The sequence below is a fragment of the Pan paniscus genome, chromosome 11, assembly GCF_029289425.2.
Source record: "Pan paniscus chromosome 11, NHGRI_mPanPan1-v2.0_pri, whole genome shotgun sequence".
Classification (NCBI taxonomy): domain Eukaryota; kingdom Metazoa; phylum Chordata; class Mammalia; order Primates; family Hominidae; genus Pan; species Pan paniscus.
The window spans coordinates 16,318,875-16,338,544 of record NC_073260.2 but is presented as its reverse complement, the minus strand read 5'-3'; the positions used below and the strand labels follow the sequence as shown (position 1 = coordinate 16,338,544).

At 41.2% G+C, this 19,670-nt stretch overlaps 1 protein-coding gene and 1 pseudogene across 20 annotated transcripts in view; one reads left to right on the top strand and one right to left on the bottom strand.

Moving 5' to 3' along the window:
- Window positions 1-19,670, top strand: part of RABGAP1 (RAB GTPase activating protein 1) — a 166,154-nt gene that overhangs the window by 71,840 nt on the left and 74,644 nt on the right. For all 20 annotated transcript variants that reach the window (XM_055117637.1, XM_055117631.1, XM_034929003.3 and 17 more), the window contains 2 exons: window positions 2,237-2,330; window positions 9,699-9,849. In XM_055117637.1, the coding sequence (XP_054973612.1) occupies window positions 2,237-2,330; window positions 9,699-9,849 (245 nt within the window). The remainder of the gene's footprint in view (window positions 1-2,236; window positions 2,331-9,698; window positions 9,850-19,670) is intronic.
- On the bottom strand, window positions 18,788-19,161 carry LOC134728563 (small ribosomal subunit protein eS25-like; annotated as a pseudogene).

The following is a 19,670-nucleotide window of genomic DNA, read 5'->3' as shown; positions in this document are numbered from 1 at the left end:
TGAAGCTGGGGACATTTACCTTAGTGCCCTTGAGCCTTTCTTTTTTTTTTTTGAGATGGAGTCTCGCTGTGTCACCCAGACTGGAGTACAATGGCACAATTTCGGCTCACTGCACCCTCCGCCTCCTGGGTTCAAGTGATTCTCCTGCCTCAGCCTCCTGAGTAGCTGGGATTACAGGTGCCCACACCACACCTAGCTAATTTTTGTATGTTTTAGTAGAGATGGGGTTTCACCAGGTTGGCCAGGCTTGTCTCGAACTCCTGACCTCAGATGATCCACCCACTTTGGCCTCCCAAAGTGCTGGGATTACAGGTGTGAGCCACCGTGCCGGGCCTAGCCTTTTCTCTTCTTTACCTTATTCATCCATATATAGAAGATCTCTCACATTCTATCATCTTCTGTGTCTCACCAGCAAAACTGATGATAATGTCCAAAGCATTATAAAGAAGTTCAATAAGAAGTATCACAGATTTCTGAGTCTTTAAAATTAGTGCTTTCAGATGATTGCTGTCTCTGTTGGAGATGCAGATTCAACATGTAGTCATTAGAGGTGTAAAGATCCAAACTTTGTTTAGGCAAGTTAAGCTAAAAAATAAAAACAAACAAAATCTAGAAAGAGCATTGGTAAAGATCCATGGAAACAAGTACTGTTGTAACCCAGTTAGTGGACCTGTAAATTGGTAGAACATTTTGGAAGTCAGTTTGTCGGAAATTTTCAGTATTCTTAAAAATATGCATTCTTTTTAAAACTGAGAAAGTCAGTTTCTGGACATAAACCCGATGAAAGCAATGAGATATATTCATCCTGATTCCGTTTGTAGCAAAAAGTTAAAAACTCCCTGAGTGTCAAGCAAGAGGATTAAGTAGATATCTTAGTCCATGTTTATTCTCTGCTTTTATTATGCTTTTTAGTTCCTCTCATGCCTTGATCAGTGCCACTTTTTTCACTGTCTTCATATCTTATAATCTCTAACTTCTGACTTGAATTTACTTTCCTTAATTGAATTAAATTAGAAATGATTTAATTTGGCCTTTTAAAGTATGTTTGTGTTTTCTTTTATAAATTAATATTTCCCATTTTAGAAAATTTAGAAAGTCATAAAAACATAAAAGAGCAGAGAAAAATACCAATCATAACTTCATCACTCAGAGGGAGCAATTATTAGTGTTTGGTATAGTTTATACCTATCTGTTTTCTATTTTATAACATAGATTAGATCATAATGAATATTAAGCTGTTTGTATTTTCATTTTATACCGTATTTTGCCGTATCATTTGTATTAGTCTGTTCTCATACTGCTAATAAAGACATACCCAACCGAGACTGAGTAATTTATAAAGAAAAGAGGTTTAATTTTTTTTTATTTTTTTGAGACGGAGTCTTGCTCTGTTGCCCACGCTGGAGTTCTGTGGTGCGATCTTGGCTCACTGCAAAATTTATAAAGAAAAGAGGCTTAATTAATTCACAGTTCTGCAGGGCTGGGGAGACCTCAGGAAACTTAGAATCATAGCAGAAGGGGAAGCAAACATGTCCTTCTTCACATGGCAGCAGGAAAGAGAAGAATGAGTGCCAGCAGGGGAAATGCCAGATGCTTATAAAACAATCAGATCTCATGAGAACTCACTGTCATGAGAACAGCATGAGGGAAACCGCCCCCATGATTCAGTTACCTCCCTTCGGGTCCTTCCCATGACACGTGGGATTATGGGAACTACAATTCAAGATGAGATTTGGGTGGGGACACAGAGCCAAACCATATCATTATTATATAAACATAAATGTCAACATGCAATTGCATTATATACATATATTATAATTTCTTCAACCATTCTCTACTCCTATTGTTGGACAGTTAGGTAGTTTGAAATTTTTTAAGTGTTTTAAATAAGACATATATTTTCATGCGTAAAGCTGTTTGCTTTGGAAAATGAGAGAAAATACCATATTTTGAATCCTATAGTTTTATAATTAAATAGCTCCTTTTTTTTTCTTTTTTTTTTTGCAATTGACATAATATGGACCTATGTGGAAAACAAAAGAGAATTAAAGAGGTTACAGCATTTTACCTAGAACTATTTTTATTTTCTTTGTACTTATCCATAAATACTAAAAGAGAGAAATTATGACTTTATGCTCCCAGTAAAGTCTTTCAAATTTGACTCTTAACATTCCAGTGTTCTTCTGGCTAGCATAGCCATCTCTGTTACCGTTTTTGTGTGTTTTGTTTATTATAGATAATGATGAACCTCTCCTGAGTGGATCTGGTGATGTATCCAAAGAATGTGCAGAAAAAATTCTTGAAACATGGGGAGAACTGTTGTCAAAATGGTAAGTTATGATAGAATAGTTTTTTTTTATCTGCAATTTTCATTTTATGGGTAGAGAATCTTACCTAACTATAATCAATTTTGGAACCAGTAGTAGAAACCTAAGCGCAATGTTTGCATTCTGTGATCTATTTTAGGGATTTATATGAGTAAAAGTAGAGAATTGAAATCAATTTTCAGAATATCAGGAACCTAATAAGTTCTCATTGCTGGAGAAAATATTTATCCAAATGTGGAATTCATGTACAGAATAAATAAGAAAAGTATCTTTTATATTGAAGAGGTTAGGAACCACTGAGTGGTTCAGATAATACACAACGGTCAGTTTAGAGGGTGTTCACACAATGCATAGAGCCATGGTAGAGACCCCAGGTAGGATTTTTCCCTTATCTGTGATAAGTATCTAGAATGACAGAGCAAAGTGTCATAAGCATGGTATATATTACCTGCTCTATCGATTACTATCTCTTATAAAATTCCTAACACTTACAAATTTTAGGAATTTCTCATCAGCTCAAGAGATGGTTTGACAGCAGTGTTAAGAAGCACTATCCTATAGGCTATCTAAAAAGAATACATTGCCTTCAGGATGGGTGTAGTGGTTCATGCCTGTAATCTCAGCCTTTTGGGAGGTCAAGGCAGGAGGATTGCTTGAGCCCAGGAATTCAAGACCAGCCTGGACAACTTGGTGAAACCCCATCTCTACAAAAAATGAAAAAGTTAACTGGGCGTGGTGACGCGCACCTGTGGTTCCAGCTACTCTGGAGGCTGAGGCAGGAGGATCGCTAGAGCATAGGAGTTCGAGGCTGCAGTGAGCCTTGATTGCACCACTGCACTCCAGCCTGGGTGACAGAGTTGAGACCCTTTCTCCAAAAAACAAAAAAGAAAAAATACCAAACAAAAAGAATACATTGCCTTTAGGTATTTATTAACATGACCACAGATATTCTGGTAAGTCAGGTTGGTGAGACATTTATGCAGTTTCCTTTTCTCCTTGAGTAGGATGCCAGTATATGCTGAAAAAAGCTGAGCTTGGAAGTGATCTGAACACTTCTCTATTTCTGACATTCTGGTTACTAGGGTTGTCATATAAACTCCCTATTGGCCTGTTACTTTGGGGTTTGATTTTTCTCAGACATTTTAACTGTTGAAGTATTTCACTGCATTGTTAGAATAAAGCTGTGTCTCAGAATTTTAAAGCATTGTGTCATGACCTTAAGGGATAGGACTACAAATGGGCATTATCTGCTTTTATATTACTCTCACAATGCTTTACACTTTTGACAAAACACTCTCCACACTGGAAAATGTCAAATGTGTACAGGAGAAAAAAGCAAACCAAAGCACGATTTGTCTTTACACAAGTTGTTTTAATAAATAAACTCTGCAAAAAAACCAGAGTAATAGTTTTCTTATATTTTTGGTATTTCTTTACATCAGGAGACAAAATTTCTGGTGCTCTTGTCACAATAATATTTTCAGTTCATTGAGTTTGGAGTGTTTGGGATGCTGCTGGCAGGAATTTTATCTGTATAAAAAGGTTTCTGCTCTAAAACAGAAACATAATTGAGTTTTGACATGGTTACATAATATATTTAAAATCATGTAGATATAGCATTAAGACTCTAGTTAGATTTTATTACACGAACTCATCAGCATCTTATACAACTTGGAATTCGTTTTGTTATCAAGCTTTGTTATTCATTTAATTAACATGTCTTCCTATTCCCTCAAATGTATTTGTTTTTTTGTTTTTTTTTTTTTTCTTTTTTATTGATCATTCTTGGGTGTTTCTCGCAGAGGGGGATTTGGCAGGGTCACAGGACAGTAGTGGAGGGAAGGTCAGCAGACAAACAAGTGAACAAAGTTCTCTGGTTTTCCTAGGCAGAGGACCCTGCGGCCTTCCGCAGTGTTTGTGTCCCTGGGTACTTGAGATTAGGGAGTGGTGATGACTCTTAACGAACATGCTGCCTTCAAGCATCTGTTTAACAAAGCACATCTTGTACCGCCCTTAATCCATTCAACCCTGAGTGGATACAGCACATGTTTCAAAGAGCACAGGGTTGGGGGTAAGGTCACAGATCAACAGGATCCCAAGGCAGAAGAATTTTTCTTAGTACAGAACAAAATGAGAAGTCTCCCATGTCTACCTCTTTCTACACAGACACGGCAACCATCCGATTTCTCAATCTTTTCCCCACCGTTCCCCCCTTTCTATTCCACAAAACCGCCATTGTCTTCATGGCCCGTTCTCAATGAGCTGTTGAGTACACCTCCCAGATGGGGTGGTGGCCGGGCAGAGGAGCTCCTCACTTCCCAGTAGGGGCGGCCGGGCAGAAGCGCCCCTCACCTCCCGGATGGGGCGGCTGGCCGGGCGGGGGGCTGACCCCCCCCACCTCCCTCTCGGACGGGGCGGCTGGCCGGGCGGGGGGCTGACCCCCCACCTCCCTCCCGGACAGGGCGGCTGGCCAGGCAGAGGGGCTCCTCACTTCCCAGTAGGGGCGGCCGGGCAGAGGCGCCCCTCACTTCCCCGACGGGGCGGCTGGCCCGGCGGGGGGCTGACCCCCCCACCTCCCTCCCGGACGGGGCGGCTGGCCGGGCAGAGGGGCTCCTCACTTCCCGGTAGGGGCGGCCGGGCAGAGGCACCCCTCACCTCCCGGACAGGGCGGCTGGCCGGGCGGGGGGCTGACCCCCCCACCTCCCTCCCGGACGGGGCGGCTGGCCGGGCGGGGGGCTGACCCCCCCACCTCCCTCCCGGATGGGGCGGCTGGCTGGGCGGGGGGCTGACCCCCCACCTCCCTCCTGGACAGGGCGGCTGGCCGGGCAGAGGGGCTCCTCACTTCCCAGTAGGGGCGGCCGGGCAGAGGCGCCCCTCACTTCCCCGACGGGGCGGCTGGCCCGGCGGGGGGCTGACCCCCCCACCTCCCTCCCGGACGGGGCGGCTGGCCAGGCAGAGGGGCTCCTCACTTCCCAGTAGGGGCGGCCGGGCAGAGGCGCCCCTCACTTCCCCGACGGGGCGGCTGGCCCGGCGGGGGGCTGACCCCCCCGCCTCCCTCCCGGACGGGGCGGCTGGCCGGGCGGGGGGCTGACCCCCCCACCTCCCTCCCGGACGGGGCGGCTGGCCGGGCGGGGGGCTGACCCCCCCACCTCCCTCTCGGACGGGGCGGCTGGACGGGCGGGTGGCTGACCCCCCCACCTCCCGGACGGGGCGGCTGGCCGGGCGTGGGGCTGACCCCCCCACCTCCCTCCCGGACGGGGCGGCTGGCCGGGCGGGGGGCTGACCCCCCCACCTCTCTCCCAGACAGAGCGGCTGGCCGGGCAGAGGGGCTCCTCACTTCCCAGTAGGGGCGGCCGGGCAGAGGTGCCCCCCACCTCCTGGACAGGGCGGCTGGCCGGGCGGGGGGCTGATCCCCCCACCTCCCTCCCGGACGGGGCGGCTGGCCGGGCGGGGGGCTGACCCCCCCACCTCCCTCCCGGACGGGGCGGCTGGCTGGGCAGAGGGGCTCCTCACTTCCCAGTAGGGGCGGCCGGGCAGAGGCACCCCTCGCCTCCCGGACAGGGCGGCTGGCCGGGCGGGGGGCTGACCCCCCCACCTCCCTCCCGGACGAGGAGGGAGGACGCTCCTCACTTCTCAGACGGGGTGGCTGTCGGGCGGAGGGGCTCCTCACTTCTCAGACGGGGCGGTTGCCAGGCAGAGGGTCTCCTCACTTCTCAGACAGGGCGGCCGGGCAGAGACGCTCCTCACATCCCGGACGGGGCGGCAGGGCAGAGGTGCTCCCCACATCTCAGACGATGGGCGGCCGGGCAGAGACGCTCCTCACTTCCCAGATGTGATGGCGGCCGGGAAGAGGCGCTCCTCACTTCCTAGATGGGATGGCGGCCGGGCAGAGACGCTCCTCACTTTCCAGACTGGGCAGCCAGGCAGAGGGGCTCCTCACATCCCAGACGATGGGCGGTCAGGCGGAGACGCTCCTCACTTCCCAGACGGGGTGGCTGCCAGGCAGAGGCTGCAATCTCGGCACTTAGGGAGGCCAAGGCAGGCGGCTGGGAGGTGGTTGTAGCGAGCCGAGATTACGCCACTGCACTCCAGCCTGGGCGCCATTGAGCACTGAGTGAACGAGACTCTGTCTGCAATCCCGGAGCCTCGGGAGGCTGAGGCTGGCGGATCACTCACGGTTAGGAGCTGGAGACCAGCCCGGCCAACACAGCGAAACCCCGTCTCCACCAAAAAAATACGAAAACCAGTCAGGCGTGGTGGCACGCGCCTGCAATCGCAGGCACTCGGCAGGCTGAGGCAGGAGAATCGGGCAGGGAGTTTGCAGTGAGCTGAGATGGCAGCAGTACCGTCCAGCTTCGGCTCGGCATCAGAGGGAGACCGTGGAAAGAGGGGAGAGGGGAGAGGGGAGAGGGGGGAGGGGAGAGGGGTCAAATGTATTTGTTGAGTTTCCATCTGTGTCTGCCATCTTTCAGGGTATTTAAACTATTTTTGCTTGCTTTAGTCGTGTCTTCAGATATAATAGTGTCTCTTCTTTAGTTCATTACATCATTATTTTTTCTCATTATTATTTGTGTTCTATGGATATGTGTTCTATGGATAAGAAGCATTGTAATAATGGAATTTTAAAGCCTGGTAGACCTGGTTTCAAATTCTACCTCTCCTACTTTTAAGCTGTGTGGTCTTAGACAAGTCGCTTAACTCTTTTGAGTCTGTTTCTTCATTTAGAAAATAGAAGTCTATAAAATTACCATTTGTAATTATTATAGATTAAAAATAATGGATGCCATGGTTGTAGTTATAGTAACATAGAACTAATGAATTTACCATATTTTAGGCACTGTGCTGTTATGTGCTCTATGTCAACTCTAACAACCTTATAAAGTATTTGTTTTTTACAGATGAGACTGGTGCATAGGTTAAGGCATTCTAGTTAGTAAATGTCACAACCAGAATTTTTAACGCAGTCAAGGCTGATCCCAAGGCTGGTTTATTTAACTTTATATTAGATTTTAGTGGTAGTAGTAATAGTATCTTTGAGCTCTAATTCTCCAAGTTCATTTTTTTTGTTTGTTTTTTGAGACGGAGTCTCGCTGTCGCCCAGGCTGGAGTGCAGTGGCGCGATCTCGGCTCACTGCAGGCTCTGCCCCCCGGGGTTCATGCCATTCTCCTGCCTTAGCCTCCTGAGTAGCTGGGACTACAGGTGCCCGTCACCTCGTCCGGCTAATTTTTTGTATTTTTAGTAGAGACAGGGTTTCACCGTGTTAGCCAGGATGGTCTCGATCTCCTGACCTCGTGACAAGTTCATTTTAATATGACTCTTAATGGATAAGAGAACTAATGTCAGTATAAAATAGGTTGCTAAGTTGGATAAAGTTAATATTATCAATGAGATGAAATTATTCTGAAAGTAATTTTATCAATGTAAATTAAGCTAGTAAGGTTAGCAGGCTTTGTCTGTAAAGAGCCAAATAATAAATATTTTAGGTTTTGCAGGCTAATAGTCTGTCACAGCTACTCAGTTCTACTATTGTAATGCAGAAGCTATCATACACAATACTTAGACAAATAAGCATGACTGTGTTTTAGTAAAAGTTTATTTACGAGAACAGGTGATAGTTAGGCCCAGTGTGGCCCACAGGCCATAGCATACCAGGGATTGGGTTAGCAGCAGAACTATGTCTGTTCTTTCTGCTCATAACTTTTCAACTTTTATATAATGTTTTTATCTAAACAAGGAGAAAACTATTGAACTGTCTATAGCACTTGCATTAGGGCACCAGTGTCACAGAATAAATCACTTTATATGTGCTGTGCAGAATTCTTATAGGATTCTGTGAACATTTTGAGAAAAATCACAGGCCTTTTTATAATTTGATAGTGGTTATTTTGTATCAGTAACTTCTGCTTACGTCTGATAGCCACAGCATCTTCTTAATGTCAGGATCCTGTTTTATTGACTCAGTATTGGTGGCTCTCAAGTCACAAACCAGCTGCTCTATAACAGAGCATTCATTAGTCTTAAGAATTTGAGGACTACCTCAGTCATTTAATTGACTTCCCTGAAATTTTTTCTGCATCTGTAAAACTAGAGGTACTACCATCTACCTCAGATGGTTGTTCTGAAGGTCAAATAAGATACTGTATGCAGAAGCACATTGTATATTTATACCAACATTTCAAGGCTAGTTTAATTTTCCCCATTTTATAGGTGACATAAATGAAGTCCAAAGATTTCGGTAACTTATAGTGATATAGTAGTTCAGTGGAAATGTTATTAGCCACCATAAACATTCAGAAAAGTTATTTGAAGGAAAGCATCATAAAAACTGTTGGAAACATACTTGAGATATTTTATTTTAACTTAGAACATATAAATATACAATATTCTTGTCAATTTTTTTTTTCTAGACAAAGTCTGTCTCTGTCACCCAGGCTGGAGTGCAGTGGTGCGGTCTCTCACTGCAGCCTTGAACTCCTAGGCTCAAGCGATCTTCTTGCCTCAACCTCCCAAGTAGCTAGGAATATAACCATCATGCCAGCTTATTTTTATTTTTCTGTAGACACGGGGTTCTTGCTATATTACCTAGGCTGGTCCAGAACTCCTGGGTTCAAGAAATCTTCCCACCTTGGCCTCTCAAAGCAGTGGAACTACATGAGTCACCATGCCCTGCTGACCACTTGTCAATTTGATGTAGAGCTAGGTTCTTGTCATTTATTATATGTCCACTGATTGGAATTTCGCTCTTTGTTTGTTTGTTTGTTTGTTTGTTTGTTTGTTTTGAGACAGTCTCGCTCTGTCACCCAGGCTGGAGTGCGGTGGTGCAATCTTGGCTTACTGCAACCTCCGCCTCCTGGTTCAAGCAGTTCTTCTGCCTCAGTCTCTTGAATAGCTGGAATTACAGGCATGCGCCACCATGATGGGCTAATTTTTTGTATTTAGATGGGGTTTCACCATGGCGCCCAGGCTGCTCTTGAACTCCTGACCTCAGGTGATATACCCACCTCGGCCTCCCAAAGTGCTGGGATTACAGGCGTGAGCCACTGCGCCCGGCCATCTTTTTTATATAAACCATAGCCATAGAGCTTCATCTGTGATTTCCAGTTTTGCTTTTTTTTTTTTTTTTTTTAAGTAGAGAAATAATTTAAAGATACTTAAGAAGCCTTTTGCAGAATCTATGTGGATTTTTATTTTCTTCCACCCAATCTCTCTTGGTTATCTTGGCCTCATCTAATTCAGAAGCACTTTTTTTTCCCTTTATTACTTTGTTACCTTGTCACGTATTTGTAAGCCATTTAAATTGACTTTGATAAAAGTAACATTCTTTAGAGAATCTTCCTTTTATGATTTATGGTTTATGGCTTTATTTTTAGGCATCTCAACTTGAATGTGAGACCGAAGCAGTTGTCATCCTTAGTAAGAAACGGTGTCCCTGAAGCTCTTCGAGGAGAAGTCTGGCAGCTGCTAGCAGGCTGTCATAACAATGACCACCTGGTAGAGAAATACCGCATTCTTATCACAAAGGTAAGGGGGTGATAATTCAGCTTCAGCATTAATCCTTTTAGAGATTTGTGATGAAAAGATCATTATAGTTATTTGACTTATAAGAAGTGTTTATTATTAATTTATTTAAGAATAGAACTGTTAATACTTCCAGCTCTAACATGTTTTTTCTGTTGCACGAAGAAGTCATAGTTTTTTCTCCTTGATTCATATCACCTCAGAGACCAAAGGTGTCTTCTAGCCCATTGTATATCCAGATTCTTTTTTGAGTGTAAATAACATTTTTAGTCAAACCACTTGTGCTATGCAATGTGTAAAAATTTTCTTTTGATTATTTTAATACTTTTTACATTTTACAGAAACGTGCTCTTGGTAGGAAAGGCTTAGTTCTTCTTAATTCTTCTGCAACTGTAAGAAAATAATTCTTTAATCTTAAACCATATTCTCTTTTAGCTCATTCCTCTAAAGTGAAAAAAATCTCATTTGTATGGTGTTCCCCTTCTGAATTTCAGGCATTCCTCAAAGTTTTGCAAGCAAAACAAGAAAAACTATTTCTTCTACAAGCATATCAGGATTTAAAGTAATTTTCTGCAATGTTAGGCAATGTTTTGTGCCTTTGTGTTCATGTTTTCGGTTTTAGTTTTAATTTTCTCAAATTCTTGAAGTGTTTATCTTCAGGAAGCAGTTTCTCCAATAGTATGCAAATCTCAAACCTGGGTCGTGAATGTATTGCTCAGAATCTTCAAGAATATAGGAGATTTTTCAATGTGACAGAAGGTAAAACTTTGTCTTAAAAAAGAAAAAAAGTTAAAACCTTATAAATTATGAATGATATCTCTCTATAAAGCTGTTATTTAAAAAAAAAAAAAAAACCTTATAAGGGAAGAGCAGGCTTTTTTTTTTTTTTTTTGAAATAGAGTCTTGCCCAGGCTGGAGTGCAGTGGCATGATCTAGGCTCACTGCAACCTCCGCCTCCCAGCTTTAAGCAATTGTTGTGCCTCCGTCTCCCAAGAAGCTGGGATTACAGGTGCGCACCACCATGCCTAATTTTTGTATTTTTAGTAGAGAGTAGGGTTTCTCCATTTTGGCCAGACTGGTCTTGAATTCCTGGCCTCAAGCAATCCAACTGTCTTGGCCTCCCAAAGTGCTGGAATTACAGGTGCGAGCCGCCTCACCTGGCCTGGAAAAACAGCATTCAAACATGAGATAGGACCTTCACCAGAAAATGACTTTTATGTCTTCAGAATATTAATGTTCTTTCTCATCATCCTATATCCAGACAGATTTTTTTTGTTTCAATAAGTATTCTGATTCCTTCCATTAAGTTGATATAATTGTTTAACTAGTATTTATTGTTGAGTAACTGTTACAACCACAGTGTTGGAGCTGGGAGGTTAAACACAAAAGCAAGTAGCTGTCTTATGATAGAATGTGTCTGAAAAAGCACAGTGGGAGCCATCAAAAGAAGTTATCAATTCTATCTGGGAGAACAGAGGAGTCTTTATCAGGAATATAACATTTGAGATGAATTCCAGGTATAGAAAGATGGGTACAGCATTGTACTCATAGTATGAACAGAGCCACTGAAGAATAAGGTTATATAACATGTATATCTAGCAGAGATACACCTAGTTTTTATTTTCTTTTGTTGGCAAATCATATTTTGGATTTGTAACACTACTTATTTTGTTTGAAGTCCTTTGAAATGTTTGGTCAAAAATGACTCTTAAGAGCTTATTGCTTTAAGCGAAGTATTTTGGTAAGACTATTCATAAGACATGAAGTGTCTGTAACTGAATGGATTCTGTTTTTCTGGTTCCTTGAAAGTGGTGATGTCTGTTGATAGAAAAGGAACCTGGTAGTTATATGATATGTAAAAGAAAGACTATTAACAAAATATGAAACATTTGATTGATTTGTATATACTGGTGATGTGTACTTTATATTTCACATTAAACTTACAATTTTTTTTTTCTTTTTGAGACGGAGTCTAGCTCTGTCACCCTGGCTAGAGTGCAGTGCAGTGGTATGATCTCGGCTCACTGCAACCTCTGCCTCCTGGGTTTAAGCGATTCTCCTGCCGCAGCCTCCTGAGTAGGTGGGATTACAGGCACCTGCCACCACTCCCAGCTAATTTTTTAATTTTTAGTAGAGATGGGGTTTCACCATATTGGCCAGGCTGGTCTCGAACTCCTGACCTCATGATCCGCCCGCCTCGACCTCCCAAAGTGCTGGGATTACAAGTGTGAGCCACCGCGCCTGGCCCCCCAAATTTTTTAATGAATATATATTAATTTAAATTGCTAGTAGATGATCAGAAGATAGAAATTATTTAACCACCATAATATTTGTGAATTTAAAAAAATGACAGTGATAGCTAACGTAAGTTGGTATTGCTTTTCTTTTGTATTGCTTTTCTTTTCTGTCTTCCTGGAATTAAGAGTTATCATTGTATGGGAATGGTAATTGACATCTTTTAACTTACTCTGAAATGTTTTTGGGGGAAGTAAGTTACTTTTTACAGTCTACTCTACCAGCTGAGCTATCAAAGTTTGCATATAAGTTACTTTTTTAAAAGTGTATAGCTCCATGACATTTTACATATAAATACACTGCGGTGACCACTATCAAGAGCAAGAACATATCCATAACCCCCAAAAGTTATTCATGTACCTTTCTAGTCATAAATACCCTTACTACACCCCTGAGTAATCATTATTCTGGCTTTTCTCTCCTTAGGTTAGTTTTGATTGTTCTTGAATTTTTTCTGTTTTGGAGATGGAGTCTTGCCCTGTCACCCAGGCTGGAGTGCAGTGGCATGATCTCAGCTCACTGCAACCTCTGCCTCCTGGATTAAAGCGATTCTCCTGCATCAGCCTCCCAAGTAGCTGGGATTACAGGCACACGCCACCAAGCCTGCCTAATTTTTATATTTTTAGTAGAGACAGGGTATCCCCATGTTGGCTAGGCTTGTCTCGAACTCCTGACCTCAGGTGATCCCCCCTTCCCTGGCCTCCCAAAGTGCTGGGATTACAGACATGAGCCACCACACCCATCCTTGAATTTAATTTAAATGCAGTTATACAGTCACACAGCACGTGCTCATTTGTATCTCACTTCTTTCACTCATCTATTTTGAGAGTGTATCAGTAGCTTGTTTTTTGTTGTCTTTTTAAAAAATTGTTTAGAGTATTCCATTATGTGAATAAATTACACTTCAAAAATATATTCGGCTATTACAAATGTTTGTTTTTTTCCAGTTTTAGCTATTATGAATAAAACTGCTATAAACATTCTTGCACACAGCAGGATTTGTACATATTATACTTATTTAGACAATATTTGTGTGTATATATATATACACACCACTAATTTCTATAAAGTATTTATTCTGAACATGGCTTCTTTGCCAGATATATGCGTTGTGTTCTGAAATTTTACATATAATATTACTTTGAGATTTTTTTTTTGCTTAGCTTCTTCAAAGACTAGAGCAGGAAAGAGTGACTTGATTTAGAGTGAAGATCAAAAAAATTAACCTGGCAAACAAAACTGATTAATCTTTGTCATCATCTTGCATTAGTTGTCAAGCCTGTCTTGTATGGGGTACGTGTGGGAATTTTTCAATATACCATTTTAACCCAAGGACAAATGACCTTTCAGTAACATAAAATACATAGTATGCTTTTAAAGGTGTTTCTTATTTCAATAAGCAATGGAGTTAGTTTCTTCTTCCCGTTTTGCTTTTTAAAGTGAAAATTTTTTAGGTTTTTAAATTTCAGTAGGGATCCAGAAGGGAAATAATAGAACAATAGTAATAGCTACCTTTTTTAGCACTAAGTATGTGTCAGATACTGTGCAGCGCACTTGGATGTGACAATTCACAGTTCCACCAGCAATGTAGTTGCATATAGTTGTACCAGCAAAGTACCTGCTGCCCCATATCCCAGCCAGTATTAGTTATTATATTTAATTTTTACTATCAGTGGATGTAAGTGATGCCAGCATATCTTTTTTTTTTTTTTTTTTGAGACAGAGTCTTGCTCTGTCTGTCACCCAGGCTGGAGTACAGTGGCACGATCTCAGCTCACTGCAACCTCCGCCTCCCGGGTTCAAACGATTCTCCTGCCTTAGCCTCCTGAGTAGCTGGGATTACAGGCACATGCCACCGTGCCTGGCTAATTTTTGTATTTTTAGTAGAGACTAAGTTTCACCATGTTGGTTAGGCTGGTCTCGAACTCCCGACCTCGTGATCCTCCCACCTCGGCCTCCCAAAGTTCTGGGATTACAGGCATGAGCCACTGCATGTGGCCTAGCATATCTTTAGTTTGCAATTCTCTGGCTACCAGTAAATTTGAATGATTTGCTCTTCTATTTATGTTCTTTGTACATTTATCTATGAAGTCTTTTTAAGATAACAGTTTCTAAACACTCTCCATATATTATGTTTACTAATCCTTTTCATATGCATTATAAATATATTTTTTAATGATTTTATTTATGGTTTTATGCCATACAAGACATTTTCAGTTTTTATGTAGAAAATTGTGTCTTGGTTAAGACCTCTTCTGTCTCTATATTTTGTAAATGTGGTTTCCAACATTTTCTTGCAAGATTTTTATTCTGTGTGTTAATTTTTATGTCTTTAATCCATCTGGAATTTATTTTTGTATGTGGCATGAGAAAGCAGTTCGATTTTACTTTCTTCCAGATGGATAACCAGTTGTGCTACTCCTATTTTCCTACTCAGTAGAACTACCATCTTTGTCATATTTTAAATTCTCATATATGCTGGGATTGATTTCTAGATTGTTCGTTGTATTATTTGTTTGCATATTCCTGTCCCCACACTGTTTTGATTAAAAAGGCTTTGTATTATTTCTGATAGCTGTGAAAGCAAATCTTTGTTTTCTATCTCATACCTTACTTGACTATTCTGCAAATTTAATCTGCCATAAAAACCTTAAAATCTTTTATCCAATCTCACTACCACCATCACCCTATAAGGCTATGTGGAGATTGTTATTTGAATTGCATTTAATTTACATACCAGTTGAGGGTATAAGTTTAACATGTGAGAATGCAGTATGTCTTTTTATTTGTTCAGATCTTTCTTTTCTTTTTTTTTTTTTTTTTTTGCCTTCAAGAATTCTGAATTGCCTTCATAGGGATCTTGTAGCTTTATTGTTAAATTGGTTCCTAAGAATTAACTTAGCATGTTCACACTACAGCAAATGGAATAGTTTTGTCAGTTTCCATTTGTAGGTGCTAACTGCTACAATAGGGAAAAAGAGAGTGATTTTTACATTTTTTCTATTTGCCTCTTAATATTTTGATTAATTGTCCTAACTTTATATTGTCATCTTTTGAGATTTTCAGGTGTGTAATAATATCAGCAGTAAAAACGGTTTTACCTCTTTTACAATGTTTATGCAGCCTACTACATTTTCTTGGTTTCGTCTTTATATTTTATAGAAGCATTAAGACAATGTTAAATGATGATGGTGATAACTAGCACCCCCATCTAATTCCTGAATTTAATTAAAATGGTTTTAGTTTTTCAATCTTTTGGAAAACATATTCTTTTTTTTTTTTTTGGTAAACAATTTGTTTTTGGCCGGGCGCAGTGGCTCACGCCTGTAATCCCAGCTCTTTCGAAGACCGAGGCTGGTGGATTACCTGAGGTCAGGAGTTTGAGACCAGCCTGGGGAACGTAGCAAAATCCCGTCTCTACTAAAAATACAAGAATTAGCCGGCCGTGGTGGTGGGCACCTATAATCACAGCTACTCAGGAGCCTGAGGCAGGAGAATCGCTTGAACCCCGGAGGCAGAGGTTGCAGTGAGCCAAAATAGTGCCACTGCACTTCAGCCCAGGTGACAGAGTGAGACTTAAAATAATAAAAAATTGTGTTTACTTTAAGTGGTTTCCTTCTATCCCTGCTTTGGATTTTTTATTAGGAATGTTACTGAATTTTATCAGCTTTTTCAGGACTATTACTGATTTTCTTTAATTTGTTAATGGAGTAAGTTACATAATCTATCAGCATGTGATAGACTTCTTATATTGAACTACTACCCTTGGCTTCATGGAATAAATTTTTAAGACCAAGCACCCCTGGTAGTCTTTGTCTTCTGGTGTTTGATTAAGAGCTCCTCAACCCTGGCCTCTAGGTAGAACTTGTCAGACTCAGAGGGAAGAAAGCTTAATAAGTAATCCACAGAGACTCTCATGGCTTCTCTTATCTCCAGTTGCCTGTAATTCTTACAGCTGTTTGGATCTTGTGAATCAAATAAGTTGGAGTTGAAAATGAAGGGGAAACAAAGGCACTTTCTTGTTCCCGGCTTCCAGAATCCTCTTCTGTCCCTTCTTTCTGATGGTTATTTTTTACCTTTTGTGTTGGTGGTTTAGCTTCTTATAATTCAGTGCTTAGTAGCAAAAATTTACAGCAAACTGCTTCTTCAGTAGATCATTTTAATAATGAGAGAATAATGAAATAGCAACCTATTCAGATGTTTTTCTTTCCTTCCATCCACTTGGCCTTGCTTATCTTTTCTTAAACTTATTTGCATCATTCTCTCTAGTTTCAACTTCAGTGATAAGAATCTTTTCCCACAAACAGCAAGCTTTTATCCAGAAGCAAACTAGTAGCAAGCTCATATAACCAATATTTACATTTCTTTTTTTCTTTTCTTTTTTTTTTTTTTTTGAGACGGACTCTCGCTCTCTCGCTCTGTTGCCAGGCTGGAGTGCAGTGGCACGATCTTGGCTCACTGGAACTTCCGCCTCCCAGGTTCAGTGATTCTCCTGTCACAGCCTCCCGAGTAGCTGGGACTACAGGCATGTGCCACCATGCCCAGCTAATTTTTGTATTTTTAGTAGAGACGGGGTTTCACCATGTTGGCCAGGATGGCCTCGATCTCTTGACCTTGTGATCCCCCCAGCTTGGCCTTCCAAAGTGCTGGGATTACAGGCGTGAGCCACCGTGCCCTGCCAACCAATATTTACATTTCTAATTGTTGAAAGGAATCCCTGGAGGCCCAGCCACATTTTGCTAGTCTGGAAAAAATAATGTATTCAATTATTATGTTATTACTACGCAGATTGTTTTGCTTTTTAATTAACAACTTCTGTCTGGTAGGTTTGTAATAGGTAAGAATTGAATAATATTTAATCATAAGCATATGCCTGTGGATACCCAACAATAAAAGGAGATCGATTTAGCAAAAAAGAATGTTGGCCATGGAGGAGGAAGCCTGGGTACTAGTTTCAGTTCTGCCACTTCATTTCCTCTTCTCTGAACTGAGGTAGCTGAGGTAGTCTGTTGATTTTTCCTTAAGCTTTGACATTCTGGAAAATCAGACAGTGTGTTTGAGTCCTGCCCTCCAAAATAGGCCATAATTCCATTTTTTCACAACTGAGCACTCTTGCTGCCTTGTTCTACATGAAAATAGTGGCTGGTGGATGTTAGAACTGTATTGTCTGCTGTCATACAGCAATTGCTACAGTAGGTCCCTCTAAATTATTACTTGTGAACATAATTTTAAGCCCTATATCTTATCCCTGTGAAGTTATTTTCCTTTGTGTGAGTTTATGTAAGTCATACTTGCTGGGAGTTCTAAAGGTTTCCTGAATTATGAGACTGGAAACATATTTGGTTTGTCCATGTTAAAATTGCTATTTGACAGTTTTTGACCCACAAATAGGCAATTTCATATGCCTCGACCTAATAATTATAGGTGAGTTAAACAGTTACCATGCTGGGGTTTTACTTGAAAGATCTTTCAACTTAGAAGCAGAATTGCCTTTTGTTTCATTGGACATTCATTGTTTATTCAATAAAAAATACCTTTTGAATGCCTACCCTGTGCCAACCCTGTGGTAGGCCTCATGGATATGCCCATAAATAAAATAAACTTGTTCACTGGTTTCAGGAAGTCTGCAGTCTAATGAAGGAAATAGACAGTTAACTATAAACAATCATAAAGTTGCATGGGAGTTGTAGAAGAAAAAATATATACTGCTGTACTGCATATGACATGAAGGATTTCTCACCTAAGTATTCTAAAAGGTCTCTTGCTCAGAAATTAGCCAGGGGTTGGATAGTTGGGGTGGGATAGGGTGCTGCATAACAGAAGTGGTCTTAAAAGTCAGAGAGAACAGCCTGTACTCAAGGCAGTTCCATAGAGTGTGAATGGAGGTAAGACCAGAGAGGTGGTAGATAGGGAACAGATCTTTGAAAGCTTCAGAAGGCATATTTAAGGTTTTGGGCAACAGAAGCGAATGAAGCATTTTAAGCAGGCAGGTTATATATTCCGGTTTATAAGGCAGTATGCAAAGTGGTTTCCATCTAAAGGCAAATTGTCTTAATTCAGATCCTAGTTCTGCTGTATTCTAGCCATTGAAATTGGGCAATTTAACATTCATAGGCTTTGGTTTCCTTATCTGTAAAATGGAATAATAATAGTTGTAGAGTTGTTAGAATTTATGTGTGAAAATTCTTAGTATAATCCATAGTCCATACTAAGTGTAAATAACTTAATATTATATATATTTTTTGCTTATTATCTGTATTATCAGGCTTAGAAAGATCACTCTGTTACTTGGGCTAGCATGGAGTAAGAATAATTGCAGCGAGACCCGTTAATAATTCAGGCAAGAGATAATTTCAACTTGGATTGGGGTGTAGTGGCAGAGGGATGGGGAAAAAGATGCTATTTAAGAGGATTTCAGAGGTAGAATCCTTGGCACTCACTTGATGACTGAATGAATGTGGGAGATGAGGGCGAGGGAGGAATAAAAGATGAGTCAAAGTATCTCAAATCATTTTTGGAATGACAGTTACATAAATAAACTCACATCAGCTGCACTAAAATAATATGTTAATCAATGTTTAAAGCTCTTTTTTTTTTTTACTTAATAAAGTTTTATTTTTCCAAATGTAGAGTTGCTTGGACCTGTTCATGCATCTTCACCAGCAGCTGGAGCATCTCTGCCCTTGGTATTTCTGGTGTAAATTACTTGAGCTCTGTGCTTTGAAACCAGTTTGATAAGTCCTTTACTAAGGAGCTCCAGAAGGGCTGCCCTGGCCAGGGAACCTCAAATCTTCAGTCTCTTAGAGACCACAACTGGAGTTACAAGTTTATAGTTGGGAACTTCCTTACAGAGTTTGTCATATGTAGCTTTGTCAAACAAGACAAGGTATTGAGCTTGTCCCTAACTTTGCCTTTGGACCATTTCTTCTTTTTGGCCTTGCCCCCGGGTTTGTTCACTGGGTCTTTGTCTTTCTTGGCTGACTTTCCAGTGTCTGTCTTCTTGTAGTCCTTGGGTGGCATCGTGAAGCTCGGAGAGCAGTGGCGAACACTGCAGCCTTGCTAAGATGTCAGACAAAAGGTGAAGCTCATTTTTACCAAATAATAAGTGGTAGTTGACACTAATGCCCAGAGGTGAAGCTTAGGAATTTGAAGAACTGAGATAATTTATCATCTACAAGTAGTTAAGTCTCTGAATAGGTTGGGAGAAAAAGAAATATAATTTGAACAGGTCTTTTCCTTTTTTTGTTACATTTCATTTCTCGTTCTGCTTTTCTTTTTAAGCCTGTCATTTTGTTATTTTAATTATTTTGGCTTTTAAAGTTGTTTTAATTTCATTAGGTTGAACCATATAGAGAAGTTGGCATGTTTGCAGGTCAGAAAGTATTTAGCTAGCAATGAAATGGTTAAGTATCGGTAAGTTCGTAATTATATTCTTGTTCTGTAAGAGGTTTTAACTGACATTTTGGGAGTCCATTTTGAGTTAGATTGAGTACCAAAGACTGTCTGAAGGAATGTTGCTCTGATGGCAT